General features: G+C 39.8%; 1 protein-coding gene across 7 annotated transcripts; it reads right to left on the reverse strand.

Moving 5' to 3' along the window:
- Nucleotides 1-686: 686 nt before the first annotated feature.
- Nucleotides 687-19,449, reverse strand: KATNA1 (katanin catalytic subunit A1). 7 transcript variants are annotated; one of them, XM_055713083.1, is made up of 12 exons: nucleotides 19,319-19,402; nucleotides 18,502-18,565; nucleotides 14,201-14,375; nucleotides 13,336-13,493; nucleotides 10,828-11,011; nucleotides 9,122-9,243; nucleotides 7,724-7,829; nucleotides 7,224-7,382; nucleotides 5,974-6,100; nucleotides 4,304-4,438; nucleotides 3,904-4,030; nucleotides 687-1,022 (listed from the first exon to the last, which is right to left on the reverse strand). In XM_055713083.1, the coding sequence occupies exons 3-12, from the start codon at nucleotides 14,369-14,371 to the stop codon at nucleotides 824-826; spliced, it is 1,488 nt and encodes a 495-aa protein (XP_055569058.1). In that variant the 5' UTR covers nucleotides 14,372-14,375; nucleotides 18,502-18,565; nucleotides 19,319-19,402; the 3' UTR covers nucleotides 687-823. The 7 variants fall into 7 exon arrangements, 6 of the variants coding, with proteins under 6 accessions (XP_055569058.1, XP_014141620.1, XP_055569057.1 ...); XM_014286145.3 differs by lacking the exon at nucleotides 19,319-19,402 and adding an exon at nucleotides 18,696-18,985; XR_008732686.1 differs by lacking the exon at nucleotides 18,502-18,565 and adding an exon at nucleotides 2,708-2,858 and having other exon boundaries at nucleotides 886-1,022; nucleotides 19,319-19,449.
- Between the last annotated feature and the right edge of the window lie 109 nt (nucleotides 19,450-19,558).

Raw genomic sequence — 19,558 nt, forward strand, 5'->3', positions numbered from 1 at the left:
GTTATGAGCAGAAACCAACTGAGCACAAACACGCACTGCCTCACCAGAATAAATACCAGCCTTACACTTACTGGTGTAAACTGGGACCCAACCTGCCAGTCAAGAGTTCTGAAGCTTACAGTTCCGTACAGTCAAGGAAGAAAAACGTACTTTGGAATTAATGCCAGAAAGCTTTTGTTTTCCCTCAGACTTACAAGGAGACTATACATGTGACAGTGCATCACCGCTGGCTGCACAGAGTTGCTCTGGCTGATTGTATTTTAATGTTACTTAACGGATACTGTAAACCAGTGATGATCCTACACTTGCTTAAACTTCAGTAGAATCGACTTGACTGTTCGTAATGCAAGGGTTGCTGTTCTAAATCTCAACCTTTGAGTAGGTTCTTTACTAATAACTAAGAAAGAGTTTAAGGGTAGAATTCTCTACGATCAGCTAGCAAAACCATCTATATACCTGCATCTTGTTCACCCCATTTCTAGTTCTCAGCATCCCTTACTCATTTAGCAGGGCTACACTGGGCTTTTGGTATAATAGCTATTTTTCCAAGAGTAAACCCTCTGATGCAGGAGTTGAATTTAAGTAATTTTAAAATTGTGAGGATCAAAGCAGATCCCATCAGTATCTTTTGCATTTGAGAAAAATAAGTAACTTTTGAGCTAGTTCAAAGACAGCTAGACAGAATCTGCATTTTAAAAAAAATTTATTTAGACATCTGTTGCTCTTAAATTACAAAAGTTAAAAAGAGCGCGCAGTGCGCTGACACACTACTTATTACTTCTAAGCTTAAGACATAAAGGTGGCTTCTTCAAGATAAGACAACTCAGCATGATCCAAATTCAACTATCCATTTCTCGTATTTCTCAATGTCCGCAGCAGATACCGATTTAGAAACTTTCTTCAAAGCTATTTCAAAGTCTTCCATAGTTGTTGGCATGTGCATTTCATCTCGGGAAAGATTTCTTATTTCTTCTGGTGTCAACCCTTCAATACGCCTTCTCATAGCCATCAACGATGCATCTCTATTAAGGATGCAAAAAAAAAAAAAAAGTTACTCAATACAGAATGGCAAGTTCAGTTGATTGAAAGGCTCAACATACCATTCCAGTTAAGCTGTTACAATTCACTATTGTATCTTTTTGAATGCAAGCTTTTACAGGAAGATCTCCAAGTGCTTGTACAACCTACAATACCATGCCACCCATATTTTTCAAACATGGATTTATTCTCACTGGATCCCTGAACAACTACTATTCACAAGCTAGGTGAAAGAGGTGGACTGACTAGTTCCTCTAATGCCACTGCATGCCTGTGATGCAGCTGCCATTTACAGAATTTTTAATGGGAACAAGGCTAAGTAATGGTTCTGGTTCTCCTGCACGTAGGAGGAAAGGCTGGAACATTTCCTGGTCCAAACAGAAATCCCGCTTCAAAGACAGAGAGGTCAACAGCATCTACCTCCAACCTGTACCTTCACCATTAACTCTTAAAAGTACAGAATCCGTTCAGCCTGTAGCTCTTCAAACTTCTGGCCTCAATAAGCATTAAGTGTCTTTACAAATGTGTCACAGTCATTCCAACATCGGCTCTCTGTGCTTTCTCAAATGCACTCTCAGTGCCTGGAGAAGCACCAAAGCTATATTCAAAAAATAGGAAGCCACCCACTGGAACCCACAGCAGGGCTCAGTTCTGTTCCAAAGGCCTTTCAACCTTCACAGCCCACTCAAAACAATGATTCAGTTTATACTCACATATAAAATGCATCTAAATTGCATATTAGATTTCCTGGAATGTCTTTTAAAAATCAAGTTTTACCTTCACTTTCCATGGTTATATGCTGCCTGTAAGGAACTGTATTGTTACCTCTGACTGGTTTTCACTCTCGTTCAGCAACTTTGGATTTCACATCAAATTCTTTAAGATAGGAGAATAATTTGAGCAAACCAAAGTTCTTGGTTCACTTTTTCTTAAGTTTTGCTTGTGTCGCTAGCAAACACTGTTACAGCCTACAAGTTTGAATTTTACTATGTTTATGTACTGTGAGCCTGAACCATACTAAGCATTTTTAAATCAGTCATGGTTTTTTGTCTCAATGTAAATGAAACAATCATATCTACGATCTGGTTTTCCTGACACCATTAACGAAGTGGAAATACACAGGCTAGTATGAGTACTTTCTTACTAATTTCAAATCATGCGCATCCAAACCACAGTTTGTCTGGATTTCTGGTTGCTGCTACCTCTGTCTTCAATAAGGAGACTGCCACAAATTAAAGACTCCGGTGTTTCTTTGTGGGTTTTGTTTATTTGATTGCTTGCTTTTGCATGTTTTTTTTTAATAGTATTTGTACGAATGGACCTTGATTAAAAAAATAAAACCCAACAGAGTGTGTGTGCATCTCTCTATAAGCAAGCAATTGAAAAACATTACAAGCATTCTGACTTTTAAAACAAGCGCACTGGTATCCAGTGTAAAATGAATGACAAGTAACAAACACTGAACAGACCAGTGGAGACAAACTGCAGCTGAAACTCACAAAGCAGCTAGCCAAATAAACCCTCTTTCATGTAACATGAACCTATTAGCACAAACTCCTTTCGCAGCACAACCAACATCAAGACAGAGCAAAAAACCACCACAAATCCATCTCACAGACCTACAGATGAAACAAATCTGCACAACACTGATTCAGAGCAACTAACATACCATTCTTTTCCCAGACACCGTGTAAGGTTTGTTCAGGAAACAGCACTGAGGCTCCAAACTCTTAGTTCAGCCTTAAGCGACCCCTTTAGTGGCAGTTTTGTGTACAGGCTACTCGTATTGATCCCTGCAGCACTGCACATTGTCCTGTCAGCTGTGCGGACAAATGTTTGCAAAGCTGTATTAGGAATCAAGGCAAGAAATGGATCTGTGTTTGAGAGAAGTACTGAGGAGGTGTTTTTAATCCAGAACAGTTCTCTTATCCTGTTCAAAGTACAGCCCCCACAACACTTGCATGGGCACAACTAGGAGCCCAAGCCTTGCGCTGCCACACTTCTGTGCTACCAAAGCCTGAAAGCACAGTTACACAGGTGCTTATTAGATGATGACCGCGTCTTAAGAAGCTTTGGTTCTTTGTCCCTTACTGCTGATTCCATAGTTTGCCACTGCTGCAACTACTATGCCAGTGCAAAGCTTCAGATGTAAACCAGATCACCAATATTAGTCTCTTAAAAGGTCAGTCCTTTCCTTTCCTTTTCAATTTTTTAAAGAAAAGATGAGGGGAAAGGTTAGCAGGTATTTTTAGTCAATTATTTCAGGAATCTAGATTACAGAACAGGCCCACAAATGACTATGCAAACAATACTGAGGAAAATGGGAGATGGAGAAGGTAGAAGAAAACTGAAGTTGGACTCACAGTAAAGCCAATGTGCTGAGTACGCAGCTCTTGTACTATCACACAATATGGTATACCTTCTCTGTGTTGTGAAGGAAGACCACTCCACATTTTTACTTTAGTTTTTCTGGCCTCTGCCACTATCGTCTCTTACACACAGCTGTTCTGCTTAGGTAGTATAACCTCAGTGGTACGACTGCAACTCTGCAAGTTCAAGTCTACCATCCTGTGGATATTCCTCACGCAAGGAATTTGGTGTATACAAAGGAACATGGAATTTTACCTAAACCACAGCTTGTTTAGATTGCTATGTTGCAACTGCTTTTCACCATTACTACAGGAAAATATCAAATGGAAATCTAGGCAAATATTAATGCAGCATTTCACCTTTTAGCCATACATAAAAGACAAATTACAGTCTGGTTTTATCCAACAACTTTAATCATGTAAATTAAGTTACTTTACAAACAGTTTTCTCAGAGTTTTTAGCAGTAGTAACACAAATGATGCAAAGTTAACATACCTGCACACGTTGGTAATGTCTGCACCCGAATAACCCTCCATTTTCTCAGCTATATTTGCAAGGTCAACGTCATCAGCCAGTTCCAGTTCTCGCAGATTTATTCTCAGGAGTTCCTCTCTACCTTTTGCTAATCCAAGCATAAAAAAATTGAGTCTATACAATTTTCTTTCAGAAGATAAGTAACGAATTGAAGAAGGATAAGAGAGAAGAATGAGAAAAAAGACTATACTTGCTACAAGGGTAAATGTTCAATGTTTAGATTTAACATGGCCTTGAATTCATAAATGAAATAGTATACACGTATCTATTAGATTTTTCAACCAGGTGATCAGAACTAAAGGAATATTGATAAGTTTAGATTTTAGTCTTTTCAACCTCTCCTCTCCCCAAGTCTTCATACCTGATGGTAAAGGAATGTAAATTCTTTTTTCTAGTCTCCGTCTTAGGGCTTCATCGATATCCCAAGGAAAATTAGTAGCAGCAAGTACCATGACCATCTTGGAAGGATCATCATTTTCAGTAGCCCCTCCAACACCTGCATTGGAGAAAAGAGGGAGTAAAATATACATATGTTTTGTGACATTTCATGTATAGAGAGAACAATATCCACAATTCTGGAGTATTAAAGCAGCTGTTTACTACTGCACTTCAGTGAGTCCAAGTGCAGTCAGCTTTTCATCTATATGATAGCCTGCAAGCGAAAATGGAGACTTAACTTAATTCACATCAGGAAGTTCCCCTCTATCACAGCTGGAATGGATTTACAGCAGAGTTGTTTGTATTTCTGCCATTACAGTGTGTGAATTTTCACATCAATGTTCTGCAAGAGCGTGTGAGGAAAACCAAAATAACACCCCCAAACCATCACCACACCAAAAAAGATACTGCTCCCCCCCCAACAGTATTCACTAACAGCCACACAAAAGCAGCATTTCTTCACTTCTGAATTCAGGTCAAATGTTTCACATATGCAAGTGGCTTCTTACAAACTGCTGAATTTGAACGTTTAAATTTGGTGGACTGAATCACAGCTTCTCAGAAGCAACGAGAACACCTCCATCTCTAAAGTAATGTGAAACTGCTGCTATGTGAGGAAGTTAATTTCATTAAACCTGCTACTCTCTGCATTTACTTTTTTTGCTTACCATCATAGGATTGGGCTACGGAATAGTCGCTGTACCTAGTCTGCCTGAAAATTTGCATATAAAACACCATTTATGAATGCTCAAGTAGAAGGACCTCGAATAGTATTACTAATAAAATCAGCTTATGCACATACTAGAGTTACGAGAGCAGCATTACAGCTCTGCAGCTATTTAAAGACAAACATAAAAGGGTATCAACACCAGAGAAGCAGAAATAAATATATAAATCTTCTGACTCATGGAATTCTACCACAAATTACTCCATAGATAAGCACTTTTCAGGTGCTCCTCTCCTCCTCTCTGCTCACCAGAGCATAAAAAGGATGCCTCTATACGGCAACTTTGCAGTGTGTTACCTACTTTTAAACTTTGTTGTGAAATATTAACCAAATAGCTGTAATGAACTCAGTATTTTAAAAAGAAAACTCTCACAGCCACATCTATAAAAAATTGCCTTCATTTTTTATTTTTATCTTTAGGGGAAAAAAAAAAAAAAGAGAACCCGAAGAAGTTAAGTGTTACAATTGCCTTTGAAGTTTAAATTGGAGCAGGTGACATTCTTTTGAAACACTTTTTACTTGGAGAAGTGAGTGATATGCTAGGTAAAGACTTGAGAGGAGCAATCAGTACTTTCTTCCTTTTGCAGTTTTGAAATACTGTGTTTTCCACTGAGTCTTCATTATTCTGAGTAAGTAATATAAGATCATTGCTCATGTGCTAGAAGATTGTTAAATAATTGGTATCTTTTTTTCCTTCCACACTGACAGTTGGAATAGTAGTGCACTTCTATCTTTTTACCCTATTGTATGTAAGGCTTTCAAAGGAATTGCTTCTGAAGAATGAGGTTTTGATTTACTTTTTTTTTTTTCCCCCCCCCCCTCAAATTTCCTCCAGTCCAGCACTTCCCAGCGATCAAGTTATTTACCATCCATTTGAACTAGCAGTTCTGCCTTCACACGTCGGCTAGCTTCATGCTCCTCTGAAGTTCCCCTGCGACTACAGATAGAGTCAATCTCATCAATAAATATAGTTGTCGGGGCATAAAATCGAGCCTAAAGAAAGCAAAAGATAAAACAGAAACTGAAATGGCAGCCTACTTACATTTAACAAATAGCATATTCAGAACTGACTAATGACACGTTTAACCCCAGAGTGAATCAGCTCTTAAGTATCAAACTATCCAGTCTTCCATTCCTATAACCACAACTATAAACCAGCTGTGCATTCATTAATAGCATTTGAGCAGAACAGTTTTTGGGAAAGTGCTATAGTTGTTAGGGCTATAAACAAATGTTTAATAAGCTAAAGGCAGTTTTACACATTAGGAATAATATTTATAACTGTGAGAGTCATCACAGAATGCTTGAATAAGAACTCAGTTAAAGCTAGGACGAACATTAAACTAGGACACCATGATATGGAACCTGTCCAAGAACAGGTCAACTGCAAAATAACCTTCCTTAACCTTTCTGAAAACAAGGGGTCAAAGACAATGATCGGCAATAATAAAAGCTATTCCCCTACAGCAGCTGAGATGCTGTCCATTGTGTATATGCATTTTTGATTGATCATATCAAGCGAGTTGATATCATGCCTATCAACCTATGTTGTAAAAGATCTTTTCTTTTCATACTCCTCTGACCACTGCAATTGCAACTCTGCTGCCCCCTTCCGTACCGGGCACCCCAGCGCACGCTGCAGGCAAACCCGGTAACACGTGAGAAGAGACGACCTATTCTCAGCCAATTTCAAGTGTCACGTGCTCTGAAGCCAGCCACAGTTTGGAAGTCCACTTCTTTTAAGCACAAACAAGAAACCACCCACAACAACAACAAAACACACACAGCCGAAGTCGGGTTCTCACCCAGAAAGCAATTACATTTCATCTCCAGTTTTACATTCAAGTATGTTCTACAAAACTCATCAGCTTATAGCGAGCTACCTCTAATGTAACTAGCTAACATGAAAATAAAGATGACCTCATTTTTCAGTTTTTATAAAGCTGTTTAGAATAATCTCTTCAATGTACATGGCCAAATCAGAGGTCCTAAAGTGTTTGAAACTTGGAGAGCTGTTTATGTATGCTGAGAGTTCTACACCTTGGCAAGGTTTCACTATTCCAGAAGTAATTTCTACTTCATTATCTCACTATTTATGTTCAGAAACTTTAATCACCATTTCAAACAGCAGACGAACAAGTTTCTCAGATTCTCCTCTGTATTTTGAGGTAAGTGTGGAAGAAGAAACATTGAAAAAAGTAGTCTTGCATTCAGTGGCGACAGCTTTTGCCAGGAGGGTCTTTCCAGTACCAGGAGGACCAACCATCAGCACACCCTATTAAAATGAAGAAAACCCACTTTTAGGAAAAGAATCATAACACTGGCAATTTGAAAGTTTGTTTAATAGTGTAATATCAAAATACCAGATGTAAACTTTCCCTTGAAAAGTTATTCAAAGGTAAGTAATTAATTACTATTGCTTACTTACAACATATAGCTGAAGACAGTGTATTTATCTGGCTGACATTTTTATTTTGTTAGTACTATTGACCACAAATTTTGTTACTCAAAAGTAGAAAGAATTTATATAAACTGTAAAACACCTGAAATGTCTTGTTCCGCCAAGATCCAATCTCAGAATCCTACTTATGATCACAGGATCAGATTTTTTCATACCTTCCATGGTCTTCTAATTCCCTTAAAAAACTCTGGCATCCACATCGGTAAAACTACAGCTTCCTTAAGCAGCTTTTTGGCTTCTACTAAATCAGCAATGTCATCCCTGACAAGAAAGAGAAAGATTCAGACAGGCTGCAAAAGAATCAGTCCACAGCTCAAAACAATATGCAATTAAAACTTATTGTAATGTAACAGCTCTTCCATAAATCAGGAAAATGAGCTGGATTTATTTACATTCTACTAGCAAAAGCCTACAACAACTACAGCTGACGTGGCTAGTAGACTCCAGCTGGATGCAAAAGCAAAGAGACACATTAACTATTTCACTAGAGCATTGTTGCTTTATTCACAGAAAGAATAAGCAGTGTAAGGCAAGCTGGTTAAACTTATGCTAGTTACAGATGCTGCTGCCCTCATTTGCAGAGAGGCTGGCTGTTTTCATTGTTACGAGAACAGTTTACTGCAGAGTAGTAAATGTAGCTGAATCAAAAAGAATTTTTAGAATTCTTTTCCAGAGCTACAGATGTATTAACTCTTAAGATACCTTATAGGCTGGTCTCAGGGCATTCCACTTACCAGAATGTGCCCAACCAGTATTTTGGTTTCAAAACATAGCTAGATGGAGAATTAGTTTCAAATCTGAAGGTGCAATTTAAGATTCAATATAAAAACTGAAACATATTTACATATTAAACTGAAATACATGACAGTTGCACGCATGCAAAATTGTTTCTGGGATTGTTCAGGGTTTTTTTAAAGCCTACTTCATTTGCCAGAAGATTTTTTTCTCATTTAATCCTCAGAAAACCACCTAAGCTTAGAAACATTTGGAACACAAAACAAGCTTTGTATAAGGTTTAATATTTAACACATTTGTGTAAAGGTACTGGCACATGGTTATATTTTATACTGCGGTCACATCACATCCAGCAAGATTTCAAAGGTCTCCTATATTGACATACTCCTATATTGACATAACTTCTTTGTTAATTGGTATTCTACCTTGGTATGCCCCTGGGAAGCAAGGCAGGTTTTTAAATGAAGAGGCACTGGCAGACACTAGACTCTTATACATTGCAAAAAATCATCTTAAAAATTTATTTCAGGACTCTTCGAAAAGTTTGAGAAGCTTCGTGTGGTCAGGTTGGACAGGGGGTTGGACTAGCTGATCTTTAAAGGTCCCTTCCAATCCAAACTATTCTGTGAATCTATGGGTGGAAAAAAAAGTTGTAAAAATATTCAGCTACACAAGTTTAGTTGCCTATTTAATGAGTAAAGAAAACGCGTAGGTAACTTTTTATATGTAAGCATATGCTAAAATACTTCATTCTTGTCATATCGTATAAGAGGAAAAAGAAACAACTCAGAAAAACTGTCAGCAATATCCAAACTTACCATCGAATGTTGGGATTCTGAGAAATGATATCTCTTTCCAAAGCTTCCACTAAATCTTTATCATATCCAGCACTATCAAATTTCTTTGGTTCAGACTCTGAAATCTCAGATGTGGATTTGTTCTACATATAAAGGATATAACAATGTAAATACCTAACAGTGGCTATGCTACTAATGGATTTTTATAACAAGTCCACAATAGCATCTTATTTCTAGAAGGCAGCAACATAAACCAGCATGAAAATCAGGGAGCATCCACATGACTGCGGCACTGCAGGATCTATGTGGTTCACCCAGACTTTCTCTACTGCCCTGGTCCTATTTCCTTCTCACCAAAGCCAGCATATTAAACTGAGGCAGTTTCTTTGCTTTAGTACGTAACTAAACCAGCACACGCCTATCACACTATACCAGTGTTTGCCTCTTCTCCTGGAGAAATCGAAAACTATCTGAGGCAGCAGCTGGGTAGGGGGAATTATACGTGAGACTGGATCAGAAAGTGTCACACTGAGCTAGAGTATCTCAAACCCTGTGAGTGTCATCAATATGTCATATATATGGGGGACACACGTAAAAAATAATTAAGCAGGACTTCCACATGTAGGATGACCAAAGATGATCTGCAGGAAGACCACAGAGGTAAAAGAGCTAATTAACTGATACTGAAGCATGGACAAGAACAGCAGAGAAGCAGCTCTGCAGTAGAGCTGAAGCAAAGAAGCTACACAGTTCAAAGGGCTCAAACAGCAGAGACCATGCAACTGAAAGGAAATAAAATGCACTAGACATACCCCATTTTTTTTTATACACTTAACAGCAAGCACTGGTGATGACTGAACAACTGCAAAAAAGAAAAAAAGACCTATCCTGTCTCTGTGTGTGTATATTCTTAGTGAGAGAGGATTATCAAAGACAGTGTAATACAGCTCCTAACAGAAGTAGCAGCTTACATAGCTTAACAGTTCCACCCTTGTAGTTTATACTGTTTCCACAGGCCATGACACCTTGCCACAACATGAAGTTGCTGAAGCTAACAAACTGTTACATGGACATTTGATTTATTCAGAGTCTGGAAAACTATGAATTTAGTGTCTTCAGTATGATCTTTTACTCTGGTCATCAGCTAAATTTATGGATACCAGAGCACAAGTGAAAATTAAAGCACACTGATTGCAAAGAAGAGATCATAGATCATTCTCTCTCATGAAGTACATTGGGTTTTTGTATTAAACTGTAAAGAGCCTGGAGCTAATACCAGATCTCAAAAAAAACAAAAAACAAAAAAAACCCCAAACAAACCAAAAAGACAGGTCTCCTAAATAAATCTTGAAGTGCTTTGGAACACTTGATTCAACCTCTGTCCAGAATATACAAAAGCAATTAAAGAACCCACAATGACATCCCATCTTGAATGAGCTCCATCAGGCTCAGTTTCAGTAATTCAGTGGTATAATTTTAAAAAACTATCTTCAGGTTGCAGTAAACAAGCCCACATTTACCAGATCACTTCCTCCAAATGCGAATTTGTTGGGTTTTTTTATTAATCCATAACCATGACTGTCCATAAAACAAAGATACCTTACAAGGTGAGATTCAAATCAGCATGCTGACTTGAACACAAGAAACATTTTATAGTCATCCAATTCTATAGTACACTCAATACTAAGAAAGCAAGACTGAGTTCACGAAGTTATTTGCAAGCTTACCTTTTCCTCTCTTCCTTTATTTTGCTGATCCTTTTTTTCCCGGCTGCGGACCGCCTTCCCTTTATCATTGGGATTTCGAGAGGATGGACGGTGAGGGCCTCTGACAGCTGCACTTACACGATTATTGTGACCTCTGCAATCACTGCACTGAGCAGATTGACGTTTTCTGGGTCCTGGCGAAGGTCTAATTAGTTGTAACATATGCAAAAAGCCTCAGTGTAAAGTCACTGGTGAGCACTACATAACCAAATCAAGTGGTTACAAACTGAAAAGCCATTTTGCTCATGATAAAAATCTGTATGTCAGAAACAAGACAGACATTTTTAGATAGTCACTAAACAAAGTTTCTTTTTGCCACAAGCTCAGGGCTCATTTGCTTAAAACAAACTCCATGCTTTGTATATTTCATAAATAAAAGTAATTCTAGTATTACAGAGCTTAGCAAAAAGTAAACAAAACAAAAAAATTCCCAATATATTTTCTCCTTATCACAACAGTCCTCACCCTCCTACCCAAAGAAACTTAAAGGTTTCTGGGGAAGGACAGTTTTATCTTCACTTCCTTTTAATTTCGCTTCTTGGGAAAGAAAATGTGTATGTGAGCCCTCCAGCTGTTTGAAACTAGAGTACTTTTAGAAACACATAAGAATAAACCAGTATCATGATTAGCACTGTGGATTTCTTTTTTAAAATTCAGTTTCTTCCCCATATAAATCCATTACTCTCACAGGTAGACTTTTTCCATGGGCCTGCATAAAATTCCAGCATCAATAAGCTATCAGTCAAGTTTATGTTCAGGGATATTTCTAAAGAACAGAAAACAGAAGACTCCGATTTGGAGAGAATTTACTTGAATGAGGAGATGTGTTTTGACATATCATTCAAGATATATCAGAATCCAGTACCTGCCCATAACTTCTCTTTAATTTATCCACAGCAGCAAGTTTGTCAGAACATATCTCTTCAGGGTGAAATGTATATTAGGCAACATGAATATGCTAATGATAAGATCATATGGTGAATGTATTTTCACTCTCCAAATGGAGCACCTACCACCCTATACTTTTATTTATGAACAGCTAGCCACCTCTGAATTCCACTCCAGAGCTCAAGATAAAGCAATAATGCGATTACACATCTAATTTCCACCTAAATTTGTGAGCTCTGCTACCTCTGTATAGGAATTTACTGTGGTTACTCCAACACAACATGGCCCAAGTTTTCACTGTGGCTTCTTCTTGCTACCATAACTCAACACTTTACCAGCTGGTAAGATAAATAGAAAAAAACCAGTTCTCTGAAGTACTTCCTTTCTTAGAAAGATGACTTTGTGTATCTCTTCACTAGAAAGCTTCAAAACATTAGGAAAGTTCTACCTCCCAGACTATTCTTCCAAAAGGTTTGAATGAAATTGGCTAGCAGTGTTCCGAAGTTATTACATGAGATTAAACAGAAACAGTGTGATCACATAAGACCCATTTCCTTCAGAAGGCAGGCTTAAAATAAATACATTTTTTAAAAAAAAGTAAAAATGTAGCCGCAAAGACTGAACTTGTCTGTGCTGTAAGTTCAAAGCCTCAAAGAACAGTCTGACAGCACAGCTATGCTGATCTAATAGTCACTTTCTGTCAAAATGCACATTTCCACGTCTGCTTTGCATGCACTACTGTTCCCTCCTTCATGCACCACTGGCATGTGTTAAAACCTTTCCATTAACCAGTTCAAGGAGCTAAGCTCAGGAAAACAAGAAAAACATCAAAAGCCAAAAAAACCAGAGGCCAAACAAAAGAAATACTAGCCCCACAAAAGCGTCTTTTTTGCCGGTTTAGCATCCCAAACCAGCTAATTAACACCGACAAAGACAAAAATGAAAAAAAAGTAAGACAACTGTGGCGGGGAGGACTATCCTTTCAGCAGCAGCTACACTGCAAGGCCTTGGTTTCACAGACACTAACCCAGCATAATTCAAAAAGACATCTAAAATAAGGAGGCTGGCCTGCGGCTGCTTGTTCCCAACCCTTCCCTCGAGTTTATGCTAGCCTAACTGACCAGTTCACCAAGATGATCAGGGAACCACCTGCTACAGAAAGGAAACTGAGCTTGAACACTTCTAGATTTTACTGTTACCCTGCTAATACATCTTCATTCTTTTTCTATCAGCTACATGCAGAATCATTTTAAAATTGATGAGATCAATTCAGGAATAGAGATGAGCTTCCACAGAATAACTAGCTCATCTTAAGTCAGGGAAAAGAAAAGAAAAAAAAAAGAAAAAAAGGAAGAAAAGTAGCTTTACATTAGTCAAGCCTACATTAAGATTAAAGCCCCAGAATGTTCTGAAGTAGGTTGCCTCAAAATGGCATCTCCTTCACTACAAATGGAGGCAAGCTGCTGGTGTTATGTGTTACACATCTCACTTCTAGAACAAAAATTACACAATAACAGGCCGAAGTCAAAGCACACTTTGCCCTGATAAACGTTCATTTTAAGTCTTCAGGTTCCCTCTTACCTACGCTCAGCAGGTACTGGCAAAGACCAGACTTCTGCATCATGAGCTGGTAATTCCTGTTGTGAAGCTTTCAACGGAGTGCTGTCTAGTTTAAAACTCTCTAGAGTTTTCATTATGTCTTTCACATGCTTAGCTTCCACACTTATCTCCTGCCAAACCTGATTAAAAAAAATAAAGTAGATTAAGCACATTGCAGGCAAGTTTGTAATAGTCCTCTGTTCAAGCCCATGTAATGCCCAGATGGATTCCACAAGGTCTCACAAGCTACCCGACTCTACTTCAATAGACAAGAATAATGCACGTCAGATATTAAGAAGGTTTTTCTGCCTTCCTCATCACACTTAGAGAATAAACAAATAGATTTTGGATTTAACACCAAAGAGGATTTGACAAATTTTGCATATTAAACAAGTATGACAGAAAAGAGTGCAACCTAAGAGACTGAACGTCAATAAAAAAAAAGATGGTTTGCGTTAAGGATAAATTAACATGGTAGCCACAACACTGTTTCTATTAAGGATCTACATCACACTCCGAAAACAGTGAGAGGGAAATAAGATTATTCAAAATGATACCAGCCTAAAAACCCTTCAGCATAACAGGGGCACTTATCAGCAAGAAGCTGACCAGCCAGAGAGTGGACTGGCTCCCCAGAGCTGTGTTCCACTGCCTGTTCTGTCATTGTCAGAGCAAAAAATCAGAAAGACTTAAATAAGTCTATATAATAACAAGCCTATATATAACAGGACGACAGTTTATCAGGGAATGGTGTAAGTATTTTTATACTTTTGTTTACCATAAGATAAGACAATTTTTGCTACTTTGATGTTTTTCCCTCAGAATGTCCCAGAAAAGTACTATTTACCTGTTGCCATTTCTGTTGCAGATACGTATCTCTGACAGAGTAGAGATATTTATTCATTTGGTCAAGAACTCCCTGATAGTAGACCATCGCAGAGTCATAATTTCCAAGTAAGGCATATTCACGGGCCAGCTTTACATTCTCACTGATCATAACAAGGCTCATGTTCAACATGAAGCTGAAAAAAAAAAAAATATTAAGGAAAAAAATAATCCCAGGACCAGAACAAATTTTTCCAACTATTTTCATATGCTTATTACCTCATTTGGCATATCAAAATACAGAAGGTGGAAATATACTGGTTAGAAAAAGATCCTAGAATAAATGTCATCTATATAAAAAGATAATTTTTCCCTATTACTATAAATCAAACTCTTCATGGTGAAGTTTTTACTGATAAACGTATTACTTCATAGAATTGTTTCATACAATGAAGATTCTGTTGAAAGGCATATATGAGATATGCAGATTTAAATGCACTGTTGCAAGGCCCAGTACTCTCCTTCCCTATTTATTCTATTGTGAGATAAATTGGTATTTTACTGTTGGTACTACAACATCGTCCATATTATAATGGCCTGTGGCTTAAAAAACCCCAACAAACAATAAACCAAAGCCCTTCTTCCAGATGAAGTTTTATTCATTTTTTTTTGCCTTAACATTCCATGCATAAGTTTAAGGGCCTGATTTTGCATCATGGAGAACATTATTTTTCCATTTGTTTGATTTTACAATTCTTCAGTTTTATTTAATGTTTCTTTGAAACAAATATCCATCTTCCATGCCCAGCTTGCACCTTCCTATCACCTTCATTTTTACACTTAAAAAGAAACTCTTCATGAATGTTGGGGTTGCTAAGTTATCACTGAAAGGTAAGGAAAGTCTGCAATTAAACATGTAGTGTGTAGCTACCCACTTGATTTAACATCTTGTTCAAACCACGCTACTTTTCCCCACCAAGTGGGTAGAGATTTTTTGAGCAAACATCATGGACTATGACCACTTCTACTTTGTAGCATTAGCAGAATCTGCACTTTTAGTTTAGAATAGCACAGAATTATTATTTATACAAATACAGTAATAAGTGGAAGCAGTACTTATTCTTCACAGTCACCACGGTCCATAGAGCAGTCATCCTATGTGCTTATCCATTACTTACACATCCCATCCCCCCTTTTTTCTAAAACAGCTGCACTGTGTCCACTTTTCCTGCCTCTTGCAAACCACGAATACCCCCAGTTTCCTCCTAATTTCCTAGAGCCAAGCACAGAAAAAATTAAAATAACTACATAAGCATGCCTGCAAGAGAATTGTCTCGCTCTCATTTGGTACCTGCACCCAGTACCAGAAAGAAGCAATTGCAGACATGCAATTACAGCTAAGCCCTGGGATGAAGCATACTTGATACAGATCAACTATTTAAAGAATGTAAGAGGTACTAAACTCACCGACGCAATACAGATTTAAGACTGAACACATTTCAAGACCAGGTCAGGGTCAAGTTTGGATGCATTATCAGAGGTTTCAGCAGGCACACTTTGCACACACCAGACAACCTATTGCTAAAATACTAGTTCCCCATTGTACACATTTTAAGACTTCCACTCCCGTTTCTGCCCCCTTCCCAAGTAGCTTTATGCACGGACGCACAGCTGATCCACTCCTGAGCCAACACCTTCTTGCTTCCTTCCCCAGCTTCCCTTGAAGCAGATAACTGCTGTGAAAAGTTTCAGTCCAAACAGCAAAAACTCTGGCAGCAGCAGAACCGAAGACAGGGCTGTGACAGCCCACACCCATCCAAACCGAAGGGACCCGTGGGGCTGAGTCTGGAAACCTGCCATCATAAGAAGCCACACCATCTAATCTCACTCTGGCCAGAAACTTGCTGAGCTGGCCATCACGGCTACAAGCTGATATAGTTAATGTCACTAGCAACTACAAAGACTACTATATTCCAGGCTAATTAGGCTTCGGAGACACAGTTTGACCTGGGAGTTTTGTTGGTTTTTACCTCAGGAGAAAGAGCCTGAAGATGTTTGGCAACTGCTGTATGGATCATCACACAGATATTAGTGAAGTTTTTCCTGCTGTATTTAGGAGCAAGCTTTTCCACTCCTGCTCATCCTACCAGATACACCTGTTTGCCTGTCCTGAGAATTCAAACCGATGACTAACACTACTGAAATCACAAGTTGAGCAAGATGCTAATAAACATTTTTAAAATCAAGTAATAGCAAGTTACTAAAGCCAAACTAGACTTTCAAACACAGAAGTCAGATAACTTTTTTTACACTGAATGCTGTAGAGCAATCCAAGCAGAACAGCAGATCTGTTTAAATAACTGGGGAGGGGGCAAACTTGTAACGGTAGCTTTCATCTGGAAATGTGAAAATAGTAAGAATTAAAAAAATCCCAAAAGGCTAAGTCGGGAAAATATGAAAGCTTGGGACCAAAATGACAGTACTGCACATCACAAAAGTAAATGTGATTTTCAAGCGACAGAAGACAGCGGAAGGAAGGGCAGAAAGGAGGAACAGCCACATGACAATAATGACCTAGTATTTCATACGGGGACGGGGGTAGAAAAAAAAAAAAAAGGTGTTCACTTAAGCCTATAATGCCTCCAATACAACCGAATGTAGTCATTCCAATGAAACCCCAGGAAACTACCCGTTTCATCAGTTGTACTGAAAATGCAAGAGAATTTAGTTTAAACTAGAAACCCAATTTAATTTGTTGCTTCACGTTGAGTCATAAGAGCAGAAGAGCTTTAAGTGGCTTCCAAATACAAGGCTCTAGTGTACATGTGGGGCAGAAAAAGCTGCTGACTCTGCTTACGTTTGGACATGCCATTGCTGCTGCCACTAGAATACAGGGCTGATACACTAATGTGGGTCTGCAGGCTTACTGCACCTGTAACTAAACATGCTGCTGCGGTCCCAAGATAGGGGGAAAAATAGAGTTTGAGTACAGATCTGAAACCAGATTAAACTTTGCAGCAGAAAGTCACAGCAGACTGTGGCAGCTCAGAGTAGGGTGTAAGACACATGGGAGAGGTGTGACTATGCACAAACCCTAAGTCAAACCACACCTGAAGGAATTAAAAGAAACCCACAAAACTAATCCTGCACCACTTAAAATAAATTTCAAAGTATTTACAAATACCTAAGTACTATCACGTAACAGGATGTCAAAGCAGCAAGGCTGCACTTATCAGCTATGACCTTTCCATGAATCATGCCCAATGAAGTTATCTATGTTCCAACAGCAACTGAAATAGTAATGAGCTTGTAAAGTTTACAGCAAACAAGATATAAGGAAAATAATCTAAGCACTTTGTCTTGCAAGTTTAATTCTACACTGTGTATAAACACACATGCTTCACAGTAAGAATACTCACTTTCCACACTAGCTGTGAGTATATATGGTTTATCAAAATTAACACAATAGAAACTCATTGAATTAATGCACCTCTGGTAACAGAATACACTTTATCATTTGCTCCAAGCACCTCAAATACTTATGAAGTTGGAACAGCCCAGAGCAGCAGGGGTTGAGACGTAACAAAAGTTCAAGGTACCTAGAAGTTTTGAGAGTGAGGTTTTGGAACTTAATTTTATATTTAAAGATAACAACCTGACTGTCGTCAAGAAAACATCAGGGATACATCATGTTTTCCATAATGACTTTAAGGAATTATTGTAAGGAACAACTCTAAGTAATTTCTGCTTGCATTCATACATTAGAATTTGGGAAGCTGTAACTGAATGCAGTATCAATCCCATTTCACAAAGAAATTCCCCATAACTTTTAAAAAATAAAAGATTGATATGGAGATGTTGGGTGGGAAGATTAAAGTTGGGATCTATCAGTTACAACAGGGGACCCACCAGCCACTCTGCTGACTGAGAGAACAGCACAAGCCATACAAGGGAAATCCTTCCAAAGAGTCCTGTACAACCTTAACATCTGGGCTAAGCCAGAGCCTGAATTCTGGCAGAGTGTACATGTTTCCATTATTTCAGCCTGCTATACAGGCTCTGGCATCAAAGCAACCATGTAAAATTCAGAAAGTTCTCTTTGCAAGCCAGAAGAGAAAAAATCCAAAGTAACAGCTTTCAGGAATCAATTTTTACGGTTGACATGGCCTGCATCACCTCTGAGCTCCCTTCCAACTCAATACTCTTCACAACACCTACTCCCAGCAACATTCGGTATCAACAAGCGATTGTGTTAATTACTTGGGAAACAGGAGAGTTGCCAGACTTATTGGATACTAAACAAACTGGTTCTCCTCCACTTACCGTATTTAACAGTAACGGGAGCAAAAGAAAAATAGCCAGCAACCAACAACATAAGCATACCTTGCTATTTATGAAAAAAAAAAAATTAAGAAAAATATAAAAATCATTAGAGAGAGATACACGTTGGCAGATCATTTTATGTTTTCAATGCTAAGCCTTTCAAAAGACTTTTTTAAAAAAGTCACATTACTTACTCCCCGTTTCCACAGGGGATGGCACTCTTTCAAAATGACAGATGATCGATGTTAAACCAACACGTTTCTCAGCACATGCAGGCGCGCCTGCCGCAGACGGGATACCTACAACTGGTGCCTACTGCTTCTCTGTGGAGCAGAAAACCGCCATAACTGCCAAAAGCTTACTCCACTGAGGAAAAAACCTCAGCAGGTGGCGGGTGAAGGGCCGAGCAGAAGCGCAGCGGGGTGTCCGCACGGGCGCCCCGGTGCCTCAGGCGCAGCCCCGCACGGCTGGCCGGGGGACCCTCACACCGGGCGGCCCCCGCGTCGCGATGCCCCCGGGGGCGCCACACGCGCGAGCCCCAGCAGTGACACCAGGCCGCCGAGCTCGGTGTAATGGGCACGGTGGCACCACGGCAGCCACCCACTCTCCAGAGCGGTGCGCGGGCCCCGGGCCGGAGGAACCGACGCCTCCCCCCGCCGGGTCCCCGGCGCCGCGCGGGGCTGCCCCTCGCCTCAGGCCGAGCAGGGGCAGCCGGTGGCCGCCGCCGGGAGGGCTGGGGGGCACCGAGGCGGGGCGGGTAGCCCGGGGAGGGGGGGGGGGAAGGGGCAGGTACCGCGGGTCTCCCCCAGCCACTTACTCCTCTCCAGAGCGCAGCCCCACCGCAGCAGCAGCTCCCCGCAACCACGACCCCTCCGCTCCTTCCTCCTGCGGCGGCGCTGACCCCTCCCCCGGCCCTGCCCGCCTCCTCCCGCCGCCGCCGGCAGTTTGAAGGTAAATCCGCTGCGTCACTTCCAGCGCGGCGGGGAGGCGGCGTCTGTGGTGGGGCCGAGGGCTGCCCGGCCGAGCTGGCAGCACGTTGGTGGCTGTTTTGGCGTCG

Source organism: Falco cherrug, chromosome 6, assembly GCF_023634085.1.
Source record: "Falco cherrug isolate bFalChe1 chromosome 6, bFalChe1.pri, whole genome shotgun sequence".
NCBI classification, from domain to species: Eukaryota; Metazoa; Chordata; class Aves; order Falconiformes; family Falconidae; genus Falco; species Falco cherrug.

Coding starts and splice junctions, on each gene's coding strand:
- KATNA1 (XM_055713082.1), bottom strand. CDS start 14,371: ATGTTGAACATGAGCCTTGTTATGATCAGTGAGAATGTAAAGCTGGCC. Junction 13,494..14,200: donor TGCAACAGAAATGGCAACAG/GTAAATAGTACT, acceptor TTTTTTAATCAG/GTTTGGCAGGAGATAAGTGT. Junction 7,383..7,723: donor GAATTAGAAGACCATGGAAG/GTATGAAAAAAT, acceptor TCATTTTAATAG/GGTGTGCTGATGGTTGGTCC.